At 33.3% G+C, this 18,098-nt stretch overlaps 1 protein-coding gene across 1 annotated transcript; it reads left to right on the forward strand.

Moving 5' to 3' along the window:
- Nucleotides 1-15,979, forward strand: LOC118184321 (lewis-type alpha-(1,3)-fucosyltransferase-like). The gene is made up of 3 exons (XM_035353975.2): nt 1-137; nt 2,222-2,286; nt 11,291-15,979. The coding sequence occupies exon 3, from the start codon at nt 11,293-11,295 to the stop codon at nt 12,586-12,588; it is 1,296 nt and encodes a 431-aa protein (XP_035209866.1). The 5' UTR covers nt 1-137; nt 2,222-2,286; nt 11,291-11,292; the 3' UTR covers nt 12,589-15,979.
- Nucleotides 15,980-18,098: the final 2,119 nt, after the last annotated feature.

Consider the following 18,098-nt stretch of genomic DNA (forward strand, 5'->3'; position numbering starts at 1 on the left):
AGTGGGCGCATGCGCATTAACAGATATAAAATGGTTTCCCTATTTTTCAGCAGTATAATAGATTGCAAAAGAATCAAGAGAGGAAAAAAAAAGCTTCATTAATTTAGCGATGTACTTCAATTGAGGAAAAATGACAGGTAAGTTTTTTCCTAAATTTCTCTTTATTTAATTGCAAAGCTCTCAAGAACATACTGAAATATTTTATTTATTTATTTATTCATTCTGAGCTATAAAAATAATATTTTGAATTTCAATTAAACCAAGAATTTACCGTATTATGTAATGCATAAGCCAAAACATTTCTCGTAGAACGTCACGCAGGGTTTAAAATATCATAATGAATTGTATTTATATTTACTACTCAAGTTAATGATTATACTGAATAAAAATTCCAAATTATATATATATATTTATCAATCCAAATAAAATATTAAGTGAAAGAAAAGCATTTTTACTTATGGAAACTGAAAAAATGTTTTTATTCTAAGAAAATTCTGTAAACGGAATGGCGACTGTATGTGCAGGCGAAACATTAAAAAAATTACATGAGTAAAATATAGTAATAGTAATATAATAGTAAATGTAGTTTTTATTTACATAAATTGACTACACTTGCTACAAACGCTTAAAATCTTAAACGTTCGGCTTGGACTCTATGCACTTCAGAGCAAAGATGCTAGTTGCACTGCGCCTGACGATGCTCCCGTTTTGTCCATTTTTTAAAACTCCTTTATTTCATAGAAATTTCAAGTTCTGCAGTAGCACACTTACCTTTCTTACAGTATACTGGAATTTCGGCATATTTCTTTTTTTCCAGCTCTTCTGGGTAAAGTTTCCCTCTTTTTAAAGTTTTCTAGATGTTGTACAGAAAGAACTTATACGGCTGATGTACTTAAAATTGATTATACGGATAAAATCTAGGGATTGACTTATATACCAATTGACTACTAGAACACTTACAATTAGCCCTTTTATTGAAACAGGAAACGTGGCGAAACAAAAATTTTGAATTTTTTGAAGTTTTGAAGAGCGAAACAATTTCAGAAGAAAAATAAGAGTTGGAAGAGCATATATGTTATTTATTTAATCTTAAGCTCTCAAATAATAGAAAACTCGATGAAGGTACTTGATATATTTAAGTAAATGTTGTTTGAGTTTTCGAGTGCATGCGTAAGCTGTCTGAAATAAGTATAAGTTACAGGGCGCATAAGTAGAAAGTGTAATCTAGAGTGTTTTCTTATTTACATGGAAAATTTTTACAAAGCCAGAGATATGCTCAGAGAATATCTAACAAAATGGGAAATTTTTTCAGAAACTCAGAGAAGTTAAAAAAAGAATATTGATGAAAATGTTCGAATTATGAAACATTCATGTCTTAATTAATGCATAGTAAACAAAAATCACTCCTTTTGAAAACGAAGCAAATGAAAAATTACTGTAATTTTTATAGTCGTGCAGAGGGCATTTTACCGACTTGGGTATGCAATAAGATTTTATCAACCCTGCCACATGTAAATAATTTTTTTCACTCTTTCCTTTGAAATATAACTGTTCTATTACTTATCGCTTCAAAAGTGTAATTGGCTCACCAGCGGCGGAGAGAACACTGATAGTTCGTCGCTGAACACTGGTAGTTCAGTCCGAGGACCGAATCCTGCGAACGGGCTAGCTGGTTGGGCGTTTTAGTGGTTTTCCCTATGCATAACGTGTATACGAGCTAGTTTTCCTTAGAAAGTCCTCCACGAAGGCATCCCTTTCCTTAGGCAGATAGGCCTCAAGTGCTTTGTCGTAATCGTATAATTCAATCAGAAGTGTAATTGCCCTTCCACTTATATTAAAGTATGCTATGTGGATGTTATGTGGTTGTACATTACAATAATTAACCATATTATTAATATAATAAATAAGAGTTTATAAGTTGTTTCATTTTGAAATATCAAAAGAAGGATATCTGTTATGAATGATATAAATTTATTCTGAAAAATGAACACCTTTTTTCAAAGTTTTGTACTTCTTTCTAAAACCCCTACTTGCAATCTACTATATTGAATAGTTTATTACATATATCCTATATATATATGCAAGATCAGTAAAATGAATGTAGATATCAGAATTAGAAGCATATTTTACTAAACTGTGTAATAAAATCACCTATTTCTGCTTATATTAGGATATTTATTTATAATTATTTGATTGAGTACAATTCTTGTTTTCTTTCCAGTGCCTTACTTCGAAACTTATATAAATATGAAAAATAGCTAACATTTTAAAATAACGGATGAACAGGTAATATTAAATTCTTTTTTTTAATTTGTTATTTAGTCGTTCTGAGTTTAAGACTTCTTTTTATATTATTGTTTTGTAAACGTTTTTAAATACTGCTAATTCCTGATTTACTAAGTGCAGATTACCTGGATCCAGTGTTACAACAATATGCAGTTTAATTGTAGCTAATCCGGAATATACATATTGTTAAACCATGCATTGATCCCCCCCTTAAAGAATGGAAGCCAGAAGTTCTAACCCACATTTCTACGTGAGTTTGAATTCAATGGCAGTGCTCAAGTAATCTTGTAAATATTTTTCTTTAAGGTATCCGAATACGTTCTAATCATCATTTTTGACAGAAATGTTTGGAAAAAAATTATTGCTTTATTTTAAAGCTTATACATTAAGCTTTCCAAAACTACCTTTATTTTGCCCCTCCGGCTGTTCTTATTCTACACCATGAGCCGGAATTATGTAATTATGGCTGTTCTTGTTCTGCACCGTGAGCCGGAAGTTTCTGTTTAAGAATCCAGACGATGATGTCTAAAGGTATACAGAGTGCTCTTAATAACTTTAAAATGAAACTTTTTCATTTCAATAGTTTTGGGGATGTTCAAAATATGATTTTAATCCTTACTATTTGTTATTAAATGCTCTGGAACAAGATTAATTTTGCAGTTTAACTTTCAAACTTGGCAATATATTCTTTTCCTTCTGTTTATGTTTGCATTGCATTTACGTATTTTTGAAAACCCTGATATTTTTTAACTTTCCTGTTGCCGAAAAAATTTTAACTTAAAATATTACTAGTAACTTCATGAAATTTCCTTCAAATATTCTATGAAATATTGTAAATTAAGCGTACTAATAATTCAGGCTTAGAGACATATTTAAAATTTTTGCAGAGGTAAATGAAAAGAGAGAGATTTCTCGAAAAATAGGTTGTGCATGCACTCAAATAGGTATATTTAATAGACATTTTACTTTATTACTTATATTTTAGTCCATATGCCACAATAAATATAAATGACAAAATTAAAAGTAAAATATTGATAAATAAATTTGTGGGAACATATCTAGTAATCCTGAAATTTAACACTTATTAATTCAAAATGTAAGAAAAAAATTATACTTTGATAATATGTTTATCATCTATTTCTATCATTTTAAGTAGTACTTTTAAGTAATACTGTGCTAAATAACACCAATAACAGATTTATTTGTACCTATTGTCCAAAATTTGGGGGTTGAACGTAATCGGATACCTGACATTTTGTCTCTTCATTTCAAACGATTTTTGTTTTTCCGTTTTATGTGTTCTTTTCCTTTCGAATATTGATGTAATACGCTTAACTTGTGCTGCAGAATTTAATGTTTGAAAGTACAGAAAAATTGTCAGTAATATTCATCTATTAATTATAATATGAGTTAATCTTTCCTTGTTATCTTTTGAAGTCCTTAATATCTTTTTAATGTCTTTTTAATTGGCTTCTAATGAACCGTGCTTTTGAATCAACTGCAAATGTCATTTTCGATATTACCACGATGCGCTAATCTCTCTATTGAGATTTAAATAATTCCTAAACATTCCCTAATTCCTAAAAGAATTAGTAATGATCTAAAAGAGTACATGTTTTGTACATTTAAAGTTTGAAAGGAGAATCAGTATAATAGCTTTGTAAGATTTTCACTGTGTAAATCTCAGTTACTGTAGAAAGTGACGAATCTTAAGAACAAGTTAGCGAATAATCGCTTAAGTTTGTGTGACAAGAAACAACAAGATGGAAGGGTAACTAATCCTTTATTATTCCAATAAGATTTAACAAAACTCCGTCTTGGAGTGTACAATCAAAGCCGACACTTGAGCTTGAACTTAAGAGACTAAGAATTAAACTAAAACTGAGATTAAGAAATATAGCCGAAGCTATCAAGTTTCTAATGCAGTCGGCCCCTTAAAAACCAGATGACTGCGAAGCTATCAAGGGCCTGAGTACGGCCGAGCGTAATAACAGCTTTGAGAGAGAGAGAGAGAGTGGCCAAAAAGGCAGGCGCGCGCAAATCAGAAACTCTCATTCTCTCTCCCTACGATCTTGGATCATATCTTTACTGCTGGCTTTAGCTACTAGGAGCTCTTACCAGTATATTATCATTTTACCATAGGCCATAAAGTTAAAAATTTAAGAGGTGTATTTAAAATACACCGCGCCCGAAGGCGAGATCAATAAATGAGAGAACTCATAAAATAAGTTTTGCTAAGTTGCAAATCATGGCATAGCATGGGTGATTATATACGTAAATGGTGGCGAGAAGCGAAATGAAATTCTAAACTTCTGCGTGAGTCAAGAAGAGCAGGAGCACGTGATCAGCGTCCGGCATTTAGATTGATCGAGGAGTCAGAGTTCGAAAAATGAAGTTTTTGTAGTTTTTGGCAATAAATAAAGTTCGAACATAGTAAAAGCAACATCTATTTGTGAATTTAAGAGTCTTATGTCTTTTGAAACACTTGAAAATCTTCTAAACTTGCGATATAATCATTAAATGAATAGGAAACTGTAAAAGGTGAAAATGAGGTCATGTAGCTCACTAGGGCTAATGAGTGAGAGTAAGCACTTGGTGTTACCACGAACTTTGATTTTAAAACACACGATACGAAATATTAAAAATAAAAAGTAAACATCTTGGTTAAATAAGTAGTAAAACGAAGAATTCATCGATGAAAAATAAAGTCCTAATTTTGCAAAGTTCATCTTTCTTGAATAGTAACTGCAAAGGAATAGTAATTTTTTTTTTTTTTAATATACATTATATACACTACCACCACTTAGAATTGTGGTGGATCGTTCGAGGTCTTTTCACTACGTTCTCAATAGTAGGGTCATAGTCTGTAAGCGATTTAATAGCTTCATAGGGAGAATTTCTCATATCTTCAAAGAAGTTGTGTGCAGAAATTAGGATTTGGTCGTGAATTGGATTGATATCCAGGTCTTTGTGAATTTGGGAATTTCGCACGAACCAGGGTGCGTTCACTGTGCTACGTAAGATTTTGTTTTGGAGTACATTTAATTTTTGTCTGTCTATTTTTCGGGCAGTAGCCCAGGCTGGAACTGCATAGAGGATTATTGGTCGAATAAGTGAGATGTAGATATTTTTCTTGGTACGGAGGCTTAACTTAGAGTTTCTTCCAATTAATGAGTAGAGAGCAATGAAAGCAGCGTTAGCCTTATTTGTAACATATTGAATATGATCTTTGAAATTTAGGGTTTTGTCAATATAGACACCTAAATATTTATAGGAGTTGGCAACAGGAATATCTTGGTTATTGAGTCGGATATTTATATTCACTGGGATATTTTTTCTGTATCTGCGAAAGAGAACTACGCAGCATTTATCAGTATTTAGTTTCATTTTCCAGTCTTGACAAAATTTGTTAATAATGTTGACTTGGAGCTGAAGTTTCTCTAAAGCATTATTTGGACTTCGTGAACTGGTGAGGATGACTGTGTCGTCGGCATATTTGAGTATATTAGAATGAAAAGGTAGAGGCATATCATTTATGAATATTGTAAAAAGCTTCGGTCCTAAAACACTGCCTTGAGCTACTCCACTGTAAATCACTTTTTTTGAAGAGATTGCTTCACCACAGCGCACTTGAAAAGTACGATGTTTAAAATAAGAATGCATAAGCTTAATAAAGCTGTTTGGTAAAAGGAAGTTAGATAGCTTATGAAGTAAGCCAGCATGCCACACTCGATCGAAAGCTTTTTCGAAATCGAGGAAGCATGCCGCTACTCCGTTCTTTTTTGTAAATTCTCTCCCTACGACCCAAGAACTTCGCGGTTAAATACCGCTTTTCCTCATTATGTATTCAGACGTGATTCTAAAACTACGTTCTGGCCGGAAGTAGTAAGTTGAAGTTAAGAATTTGACAGGAAAGGAACTTAAAATTTAACTGTTAATAAAATTAACATAATCCTCACAGCTTGACTTTAGTCAAATTGTAGTTCAGGAGAAAAGATACATTTTATCGTTAGAAAGTCTTATAATATTGTGATCTTCAGTATTTGCTATCAGGCAGAATTATTGCATTTTTAAATTAGTAAATTCAGGTGTAAGTAAATATGGGATCTGGTGAATTTTGAATTTAATTGGACGAGAACCTGTCTGAATGTCATGCGGGATAAACTCATGTAAAAGTTATTTGACGTGAAAACAATGAAATGGAATGGGATAGAAATTGAAACTTCAAGATAAGTTCGATAAAATATTGCTAAGAGTTCCACAAAAGCTCCCAATTTGATCTAAAAATGTTTTAACAAACGGACTGTAATACGTGAAATTTCACAAACATTTCAAAAGTGGGTTTGGAAATGATAAAAATTTTAACTTTATTAATATAACTGTAGGTCATGCTTAAAAAATGGCAGAATAAAAGAGTAAAATATATTCGTTTATAATTATAGTAATCCGTTTATGATTTACTAATTCTTCTCTTTATTACATTAACGTTGTAATATTCGTATTACCTTAACTTTTGCAATAAGGTACTTGTATTGTAATAAGATAACAATAAGCTTATTCCTGAAGAAAACAGAGCAAAATGAAGCAAATATATGTAGGATTCTAACTACAGTAAGCGCTGCTTAATATGATCATGGTTAATTTTATAACTGGGATATTGTTTCTTATGAAACTGCCGAAGCCTCGCCCATTTGTATACGAAAACATGGAAAATACGTCGCTTATTGTGATCAAGTTGGTCAATGTTACCAAGATAATCGAATGAATTTCTTAAACTGAAGTAATTGTTGCCTAATAAGGTCCAATAAACTGTATTCTATGTAAGAACCTTATTTTATTCTAACCAAATATTTTTTGTTTTACTTTCCTTTTCCTTCTGATTTCAGTTTGGTGCCGTAATGTAAATTTTAAATGACGTAGTATGCTAATCTAAACGTGTTTCATAAGCAGTATTTAAGCTGCTTTTCAAGAGTTCGAGAGTAGTAGCAGAGATACCGAGTTTATGCTGCGTGTTTGAAATTAGCTCAGCAATCGGTGTTAGACACCCTTCAGTTTATACTATTACGAAATGGCCAGGCGCGGTGAAGTAGCTTTTCCGAAAAGCAGGTTTAAGGTTGCTATAAAATAGCAAGGGAAGACAGTGTTGCCACATTTTGCGAGAAATCGCCCATTTAGCGACAAAATTGGCGATATACCATGGACGGATGGAGAACTTTCTGGAACGAATTCTTACCGGTTTAGCCCAGAATGTGCTCGCACACAAGCCGAAAGCTATATAAACCCCTGCTGGCCAGCAGTCTGAGAGTAGGCCTCGTCTAAAGTGCTAGATAGTTAGTATCAAGTTGGTGTCTCGTATAGCGAGCCTGCGGAGTCGACAGCCGGGCAGTGAGTGCCGAGTGGGTCGTCGAGTGCACTGAAAGAGTCTCGTAGTGTATCGCGGTTAGTGCATCGTCGAGAGAGCGTGTTGAGCTCCTGGAACGACTGAACCGAAGAGTCGGGAGTTGTGCTCTGTGTGTCGTCGAGTGCATCGCGAGTTGTAGCGGTGAGAGTCTCGAGAGTACGTGGAGTTCCGAGAACGATCAAGTAGAGTTGGGAGCTGTACTCTAGTCCTTTGCAGCGAAACTTTCTCCACCGTTATAGCCTGATAACCTGAAGGCGGTGTTGCTGATCGTTCCAGTGAGTTTATCGTAGATCTTCGACGACTGTAAAAGTGTTTTGAAGCTGTCCTGATTAATATTGGTAAATAAAGTGTGTTTCTATATTCCATCAAGTGCTGTCGTCGTTATTCATTCCAAATGCACACGAACCTCGTACGAACGTGAAGGAGGAAAATAACGTAATAACTGGTGTCAGAAAAGACAAACACAACAACTGGTGTCAGAAGAAAAACATAACAATACTGATATTTCTAGGTTCGACTTTGCTGTGTTCAGCCGATTTAGCGGTTTAGATAAGCTAAAGAGCCAGTCGTTGGTCATTTAAATTTATTGTGACTCGTTACATTTTTATTTTCTGTTAAATTTAAGTTAGTCGCAAGTGGTGGTAAATTGTAGCACCGAGCGCGTGCATCTGTTTTCTTAGTTCAAATAAAGAAATTATTTAAACCTTCTTCTTCAGTAATTGTTCTTCAAAGACTTAGCGAGTATTCGCTACTTCGTCTTCTACGTAGAGTCCACGTTGTTATGCTTCTAAAAAGAACACAGAGACTCTATTACTTAGAGAAGGACATAGTCAAGTGACCCATGTATGTCGCCAGGTAAGGTTTGAAATCGCCAAGCTATCTTGATTTTGGTTTAAGGGAAGGTTAAAGTCTTAGAACCGCATCTCAGAAAAGAGAATTAAAGAACTGTTTTGAGCATGACGAACTTTTATTAAACGATAAAATATAAGAAGATGAGGAATTGAAAATTTCTCACATTAACGTGAACTGTGAGGAGTTTAATGCTTTTTGATGAAAAATCTCAAGCTGCAGATTCAGTAGCAGAAGAAGATATCTGCCTGCCGCTCCAGAAACCAATCCAACCACACCATTTGATCAACTTTCTGAATAATATGACGACGAAATCGCTGAATTTTGTACAAATACTTAGACGAGAGGTGTCCTAAGAGTATTAAGATTAGGGCTACAGCATCGACTAAATAATTTCCAGAGGCATTATGAATATTCAAAATATGAACTTCTTCGTAAGAATTCTGGGCAATCAATTGTTAATGACTTTTACTAATTAAAATTCTGTGAAAGTAAATATTTATGTATTTCTAGTTATATTTATATTAAAATTATACTGAATTCCATTAATATTTCGAAAAATAGTTTTGTTTTAATGTTAGCATTCGGTTTTCATTATCATAACAATCATGAACAGACAGGATCAAGTTAAACGGCAGCGTCTTCTATTGTATGTTATTATTAAAGGTATATATATATATATAGTATATATATATATATATATATATATATTTAAGGTTAACCAGGGGGAGGAACGTTGAAATTAATTGGAATCTCTCTTCCACAAAAATCCTTGCTTTCCTGTATTCAGAATTAGCCGATGAACTATTTCAATGTAGTATTTCAAGAGTTCGTGTCTGACATTGAATCTTTAAGTAACGAATTGCAACTTTTATTATCAGAGAAACAACCCGAAAGTTGAACTCATGTAACATATTTTCAGTTTTATAGCTAATCGATGGAAAAAAGGAATAACTATTGAGTTCGTATTATCAGGCAAAACGAAAGAACATATTTTGGGGAAAGAATGATAATTATGTTACTTTTCAGTTAATTGTAAAAGGTAAGAAATCCTTATCCATTGCAACCGCTCTTAAAATTCTGATTTCGATAAAGTTGACTTAAATCAAATTTTCTGGATGCGTTCGAGATCCTCATAGATTTTACAGGTCTAGTGTTCGATAATATTTTGATAATATTAACTGACTTGTTGATCACAATAAGCGATGTATTTTCCAGGTTTTCATATACAAATGGGCAGGGTTCCGAAAATTCGATAACAGTATCCGAATGATAATCACGTTCACATTAAGGAGCGTCTAATGTATGTATGCCACTTAGTCGGCGAGAACTATCATCAGACATGAGGATAAGTAAGAACTTAATTTATGATGGCAATATCGTGAGTGGGAGTTTTTATAAAAATATGAATTCATTCTCTTTTCTCTTGATGCATATTTTGGGTCACGGAGAAAATTCTTCTACGCCGATTTTCATAGCAATTTCTTCAATGATTTGCTTTAAATAAGAAAAAGGAGGGAAGGATTCTTATTATTCGAAACCTCTAAAATAAAACAGAAGGCTCAAGACTAGAGAAAGACGCCGCGCAGTAGATTTTGAGATGGAGCGATTACCAAAAATTTGCTCCAGTAGCTCCATTTTCCTATTTGACAAAGAGAATTACTCTCCATCTTATTGATGCCAACAGTGTGTACCGTTACAAACCTAAGAAAATGTATCTTACTGTTATCACATTTACGTTTCAAATTTAAGCATTCTCATTATATTATGTAATTATAAGAAAATAATTGATAGATTTTCAGTGGCGCCTATGCACGAAAGCTGCTTTAACAATACTTAATGTAATACAATAATTTCTCGATCACATTATTACGACTAGATGATAAATGTCAGAGCCGACACCCATAGTTAATCAAAAATCACGGCTAATCCGTAGGCAAATAATTAAAAACAGAGAGGAAGAACATTTAATATTAAAATTGACCGAAAAATACTATTAAATTTTTTTTTCGTATTTTCAAGCAAGAGATAAGTTCATTTGGATATGTCAAATAACATTGCATTGAAAATAAAGATCACGCATTGCAAACAGTAGAAGGACGTTAAAGATGAAGAAACTAAATTAGAAATCAAATCATAGAAAATTGATTGACTGTAAATGATTTTACAATGTTTATGGATTAAATTACCCACATTTGTTTATTTGAAAAGGTCATAAATTTTATGACATCATCTCCTATATCCTCTGCAATTTTCTCGTAGAGGCTACAGCAGAAATTTCGCCTAGACTAATTTTTTTAAAGTAAAATTTATTTTGCTTGCACTGATCACCAACAAAAACATTTCTCAGCCTAAAGGAAGAAAATACCGTTTTCGGGCCAGAGGCAAGACAGGTTTTACGATAGTTTGAGACGATAATTTTCCCACTAGTGTACAATAAAAGTTGTCTACTTTCTTTTTTTTTTAAATAGTGTAGCACAGTTAATCTGCAATAAAGTGTTAATCTGATGGGTTAATTGGGAGCTGACTATATGTAATTGTCTCCAATAAGCATCTGTTGCTGAAATAATTTGTCACATCTGTTCAGAAGCAAATGCATTCGTCAAATTCTAATCCAAATATGAAATTTAAATAATAGAGTGATTTTACACTTAATCTAAACCTAGATTAAAAATGCATTGTAGTAGCATTGTAATTCCAAACGAAATATTTCACTCAACTAACCAAAAGAGTTATTATTTTTTTCTTTTATAGGCATGACTACTTTTTTTTGCTGCGAAAGCATGTCAAAATGGAGACAGATTGCCATCCTTTACTTTTTATCACAGACTCAAAGAATCGTTGCGATTATTCTGAAAAATAGGATTTCCAGGCTGTTATTCATAACCGGAACAGCCTTTTTACTTACAACTGGTTTTAACAAGTTCGCCCAGCATGCATTCAGTGAATATTCGGATATTTGCAAACGTTCTGATGATAGAAACTGGAAAGAGATTGCTGTGCCAGGCCAGATTCGAACTGTCAGAACCCGAGCAATTAAAAGTCACCAGTCTAAGTTAAGGACAAAAATAATTCTATTATGGACTACATATTTCAACGAAGAATACTCCAGTGATTTTTATTTCTTTCAAAAAGGCCGAGAAACTTTCGAGCGTTACAATTGCAATATCAGCGATTGCTACGTCACATCCAATAAAACTTTGCTACCTCATGTAGATGCAGTCCTGTTTCATGGCAAAGATATTTGCTTTTCCAAAATGCCACCAAGTCACCGACATAATCAGATCTGGATTCTGTACAGTATGGAAGCTCCGAGATATGTCTTACTTAAGTGGAATCTGGCAAGAACTATCTTCAACTGGACTATGACTTATCGCTCGGATTCTGACGTTCAAGTAAAGTATGGTGAAATCTACTCCAAGGATAGTTCTTGTGCTCGGAAACATTCATCACGACAAATAAACGTTAGTCAAAGAAAGAAAGGAGCGATATGGATGGTTAGCAACTGTCGCACTGAAAGCAAACGAGAGACGTATGTGAAAGAATTAAAGAAATATTACGATGTTGATGTCTATGGTAAATGCAGTCGTCGCAGAAAGTGTGAACCCCCGCAATCTAAGCAATGTTACGAATTGTTGAAGAACTACAAATTTTATTTATCCTTCGAAAACTCTATCTGCAAAGATTATGTAACTGAGAAATTCTACAACATTCTGCACTACGATGTTGTACCAGTGGTTCTCGGAGGAGCGAATTATGAGAAAATTGCTCCACCTTATTCTTTTATAGATGCCACTAATTTCCCTAGACCAAAAGATTTAGCTGCACATTTGGAAGCTGTTGCAAAGAATACAACTTGGTACAACAGCTTCTTCAACTGGAAAGATGATTACACTGTTCATTTGCATCCCTGGATGTGCGATCTCTGTGAGCGTTTGCACAAAGTTGACGGAAAAATCCAAACTATCCCACAAAATTTATGGTTTCGGTGGGTTCCTGAAGCATCTTGTAAAAGTTGGAAAAAAGACAAAGGATTTCTAAGTTTCTTTTGATTTCTTTACAATGACTTAGTTAGATTTTATCTAACTTTTTATGGATCATTTTTCTAGGTCAGCTGATGGAAATGAAAAAAAAATATAATTTTTTAAAAAAAATCCATTAAGTTGTATAGGCGTTTCGGTGCAGGAAATGTAAACCATCAACTGTGTCCTTGCTGGGATTCGAACAATGTATCATGCAGTTGCCATCTGGATTTGCTAACCACTTATACCATAACAGCATGCATGAGGAAATGCAATGATTGCGTATTTTCTCTTCCGCTATTCAATAAAACAGATACCCAAGCAATAATTTACATTTTTCTAAAATTATATTTGCAAAACTAAAAAGTTAGTGATAATTCTTCACAACATGAATTTTATCGACTGTATCTCATTACTCTCTTTCTAGTCGTCCCTTAAGTGGGGGAGATTATAAGGAATTACGCATATCCATACACCGGATTTCGAAGCACTGTAAGGGTGATCAGGGCCGTTCTGATTGTGACATCTTCATCAGATTCCTACTTCTGCTTTGAGAATTCAAAATAGAAATTCAGATTCTTGCTCTGCGTTCTGATCTGAGCTTATCGCTGTCGAAAGAGGCCTGAGCTATGTTGAGTATGTAGTTGAACCTAGTTTTGTAGACATATGGGTCCTAATTGACAGCCAGATCTCATTTCAACATCTAAGTGATTGGACAAAGTTTGGATACAGGGCTATTATAGCTATCCTGAACTTAATTTCTAGGTTTTGTAATTCTGAGGTGCACATCCAATGGATTATCTCACATGTGGGCATTAGTGGCAAAGAAACTGCGGATTCTCTGGCAAAGGCTGCCTCCTGATTCCGTAGTCAGATATGCCGTGCATTTATAGTGAGATGTTCTCTGAGTATAAGAAATCACTTTAGGATCACTACCAGTACATGATTGGTACTTGAGAATTCACACTTGTGCTGCTCTTTTTGAGAAGCCATAGAAACTAGCAGACTTGCATATCACGTTTTGCTATTGGACACTTAAGGAGTCTGTCCTATGAAAAGGGCAGAAAGCTTTCAAGACTTGCACCAAGTGTAGGAATGATCAGGCATCACCTGATTATATTTTATTTTGTCTTGATTTTATTTCGACGAGGTTTTCTCAGAACCTCTGTTCTTTTTAAACTTTTTTGAAGTTTGTGGACTCATGGATTTGATCTAACAGGACTAGACCACTTCAAAGGTTAGAAACAATAACAACAACAACAGCAGAATCAGTGTTCTTAGAACCAAAGGATTTTAAGATAAGAATGATCACTAGAAGCAAAGACACTGATTCTAGACAAATGAAATATAAACAAATCTCTAAACTGCATCTAACAAAGACATTTTCTGTTTAATAATCTGTAAGAAACTTTCTTCTTCCTTACCGTATACATTCGTGTTATAATTGTAAACATGTCCCAACATCTCGATCGTGTGATATTTTAAACAAAGAGTTCAAATACCGGCTTTGAAATCAGAGCATTACTGATTTTCATGTTTTCTGCTACAATAAAAACTAGGTAACTGTACAAGTGGCACCGGATGTGATAGACCACAATTCATCACCACCGGGATGAATTATCTTCCACCACACTGGGCCCCATTAATTATGTGCTGCATAATAATTTATTACCATTTCGATTTAACGACTGGTTCACTTCCTCTTCATTCGCATATAAGTTAGAGGAGAGCATGAGAAATAATTAGTTTTTAACACGTGCCTTCGTGGTGCAACTGGAAGCATGCCTGACTGTCGCAGATTTCAGAGTTTGAATCCCGGCGAGGATATATAGTTAAATTTTCGTGTTTCCTGCTCCGGAAAACATAATGTCACTATAAAATTGCAAAAGTCAGATGCTTATTTTGGAGTATGGTAGGGTTCAATTTTCTCCTTTACTTTAATTTAACAACATGCTGAATTTTTACATAAAGGGTTGTGGTGATGATACTTGCATTTCGGAAAAATGGAGAAAATGGAGTATCACATTGTAGTTTTTGATTTGTAACTTAAGTTTAAAAATGCAGTTTACTGAGCCTGAAATATAAACTTCAGGAATACACATTATAAACTTTTTAAATGATAAAGTATTGGTAGGATATTGATGCTTGTGAATTGCATTCTGATATGTGCGTTTTTGTATTTTTCAACATTTTTACAGAATATAACAGTCAAATGTCTGATAAACTCTGGAGTTGGTGGAAATTAGAGCTCTTGGTCTATTTTTACGTAGCCAGAAGGATCTGTTATCTCTCCAAGCGTTTTTTGTTTTGAATTACTGGTTCTTCCGAAGACTGTGTTTTGCTGAATTATCACTTATGGCGTACAACATACAATACTGAAAGTCTTACATTTGCCTTGTTATACATTACCTTGTTTTTAGATGAAAATTTGAATTTCCTATCTAATAATGGCCTTAAATTAGAAATGGTGAAGATGAATTTTTGAAAAAGTTTCATATTGTGATTTGAAATAAAGTTTGCTATTTAAAGTAATACCAAGATAAGTATTTTTATTTTTCCATTCAATTTTTTTCTTGAAATAACAGTGTTTACCTGTTTAATTTCTGATTGTACTGTTCTCCTAAAAATTGCTTAGAAAAGTAAGACGTTAAGTTGTTGTGGTACGTGAAAAATTAAACTGAGGAAGCGAAGAGATGTGTTTGCCTAAAAATTGAAAAATGAACTTCCAAGTAGTAAAGAGGCGAGATTAAAAAAACACTTCAGAGTGATTTTCTAAAATCCAAAGTAACTTCATCGGAATTTTTTAACATAGCATTGCGTTCCTCCATACTGGTCTGATGGGAAAGCAAAAATTATGATGCTATTTGAGGTGTATACGAATGCTTATATCTTCGAAACTACAAATTTTACATTCAGTCTAACTACATCATTAGATAGATGAAAGAGCACATTAACAAACAAACACAAAGATTTTGAAATTGGGAAAAGTGTATACGCACAGTAACGTGCCAAAACTAGCTAAATTTTAGTGACGTTAAAGCTGTGTTTGCATGCGCGACCGAATGTAAGTGGCAAGGTCGTCTGGCACGTAGTTAGTGCTTTCCGTGGATGTTTGTTGTATTTTATTTCGCCAAAAATAACTAATAATGATTTCGTTCGAAGAAAAAATTATGGTGATCGAGGCAAAGAGAAGCAGAATGAAATGTACGAATACGACAATGTTCAGCAAACAAATAAAGAACGAAAGAAATGTTTGCGAAGAGAACGTTATAGACGATCCTATGAGAAACTCAGTCAAAATCATTGACACTCTCTGATTACTTTGTTCTGGAGAAAAGAGCATCAGCTTCGTGTAATGCAATAACCCCAGTCAATCTTGGGTTGCCGCTTGTATGTAGTAAATAAAAAATAAAATAAAATATATATTGTATGTAAAATCTTTTATTTGTTTTATTTGCTCTATAATATCCTCACACTTTCATTAGTAATTCTACGCATTAAACACCGGCGACTCTTAAAACCATGGAGGCAAGAAATAAGAGGAGAGGTCCGAACCGATTTTTCTCATGCACTGCGTTGAAGCAGTGGCGCACCTCTCTTGGAGACCAAAACATTCAGTAACTTGCCATCAAGATCAATAGGTTTCGACTGGATCAGGGGTAAATATTTTGTAATTATTTCTTAAATATGCTTATAAATGTACATATTTTCTTTTTCTACAATATTTCAGAGTCCTAACTATGCAAAAAAAAAAAAAAAAAAAAAAAAAAAATACATATTTAATCAACATTTCATTCTCAACCGAATTAAATGCTACACTTCTCCCAGAAAAGTGTGCTCAGCATAGTTTTAATTTGAATGAAATATTTCCACAAGTTTTCGATAATTACATTGTAGAGACATTAGGTTATTTCGAAGCTGGAGACATGAAAAATGAGCAACGCCTTCTCCTGGACTCAAACCATGGGCCTCTCGAGTACGCGCCGAGCTTGCTGACCACTACACTACGAAGGCATGCTAAGAAGGCGGGAGAAATACCTTATAACATTAGAAAGAAATTTTATGGTAATTCGATTTTATTGAGTTAACGATTGCAAAAATTAATATCAATGTTTATTGTATTATTACTAGTAAAATTACGCGTTACTTCTTTTCTATTTGCAGAAGTTTTTCCTGAAATACTTTTTCAAATATGAGATGAATTTTTAGCTTCTGAGGCATCTTTTAAACCAAAAATCAGAGTCAGTTTGTTCGGTTTATTTTAAATTACAACACCTTTTTATTTAATCGTGAATTATTTAAATATTGATGCGGATTTCCATGTACTTAACTTTCTATGAGTATTTCTCAAAGATATTTTAAAAAGGTCTTTTTTAAAAATAATATTTAAAACTTGTAAGTTACTCTAAAACTTGAGTTACTCTAAAATGTAAGGAAATAGTTCTTTTAATATTTATCATTTTTTGGCCCTTAATTTCAACAGTACATGTCTTAAAAATTCCTCTTTGCTACTTCTTTAAAGTACGCATCTCACAGATTTTTCTTTACAACACCTTTTAATAGATTGCTTTCCAGTGCTTAAATAATTTTATAAATCTATTTTTCAATCAAGGTTTGCAACTAAATGTTAAGATTATTATATATTCAGATAATATTTATAATCATTATAAATTTAGATATATTTAATAAATAGATTTCTTCACAGTTGCATTCCTGGAAGTTTAATGAACGAATAAATAATTCATTTCCAAATAACATTTATAAGTAATATAATCGGTATTTACATATTTAGTTAGAGCCAAGTAAATGCTTTTTACAAGGATATGCATAAATACCTATACAATTTAATATTTTTCCTTTTTAGCATGCGCAAATCTTTAATTTTTGTGCATTCACTATATTTTTGGACTAAAGTAATTCACAACTTAGTACAGATCAACATTTTGTACATAATAAATATGTATAAATTGAGACACAATAACACGCCGAATAAATACTAATTCAGAAGTCAAACAACAAAAATCAGCGTTAACCTATTGTGCCAGATAACAAAAATCAGCGTTAACCGAATTGTGCCAGATTATATGCTCTTCCCAAAATTCATAAAAGTGGTATTCCTTTCCGCCCTATTGTATCAAATTTAGGTACTGCCTCGTATCCTTTAGCTAAATATTTAGTTTCTAGATTTTCCACTCTATTAGACAATAACATTTACACCATAAAAATTCAATAGAGTTTGTAAAAAAGGTTAAAAACATTTCTCCTCGTAATTTACTCATGGTTTCTTTTGATGTAAAATCATTATTCACCAATGTCCCAGTGGAGGGTGCATTAAGACGTCTAGAAACCAGACTTCGCGAATTTCATTTCTCTTGCATCGAAATTGATGAGCTAATTTCTCTCACTCAACTCTGTTTGAAACAAACACATTTTGTTTTCCAAAATAAATATTACAAGCAAACTGAGGGATTAGCCATGGGAAGCCCCCTCAGTCCCATCCTGGCTGATATCTACATGCATTATTATGAATCAAAATTGTT

The sequence above is a fragment of the Stegodyphus dumicola genome, chromosome 2 (assembly GCF_044657685.1).
Source record: "Stegodyphus dumicola isolate Sdum_Otavi_A_Nest chromosome 2, ASM4465768v1".
In the NCBI taxonomy this organism is placed as follows: domain Eukaryota; kingdom Metazoa; phylum Arthropoda; class Arachnida; order Araneae; family Eresidae; genus Stegodyphus; species Stegodyphus dumicola.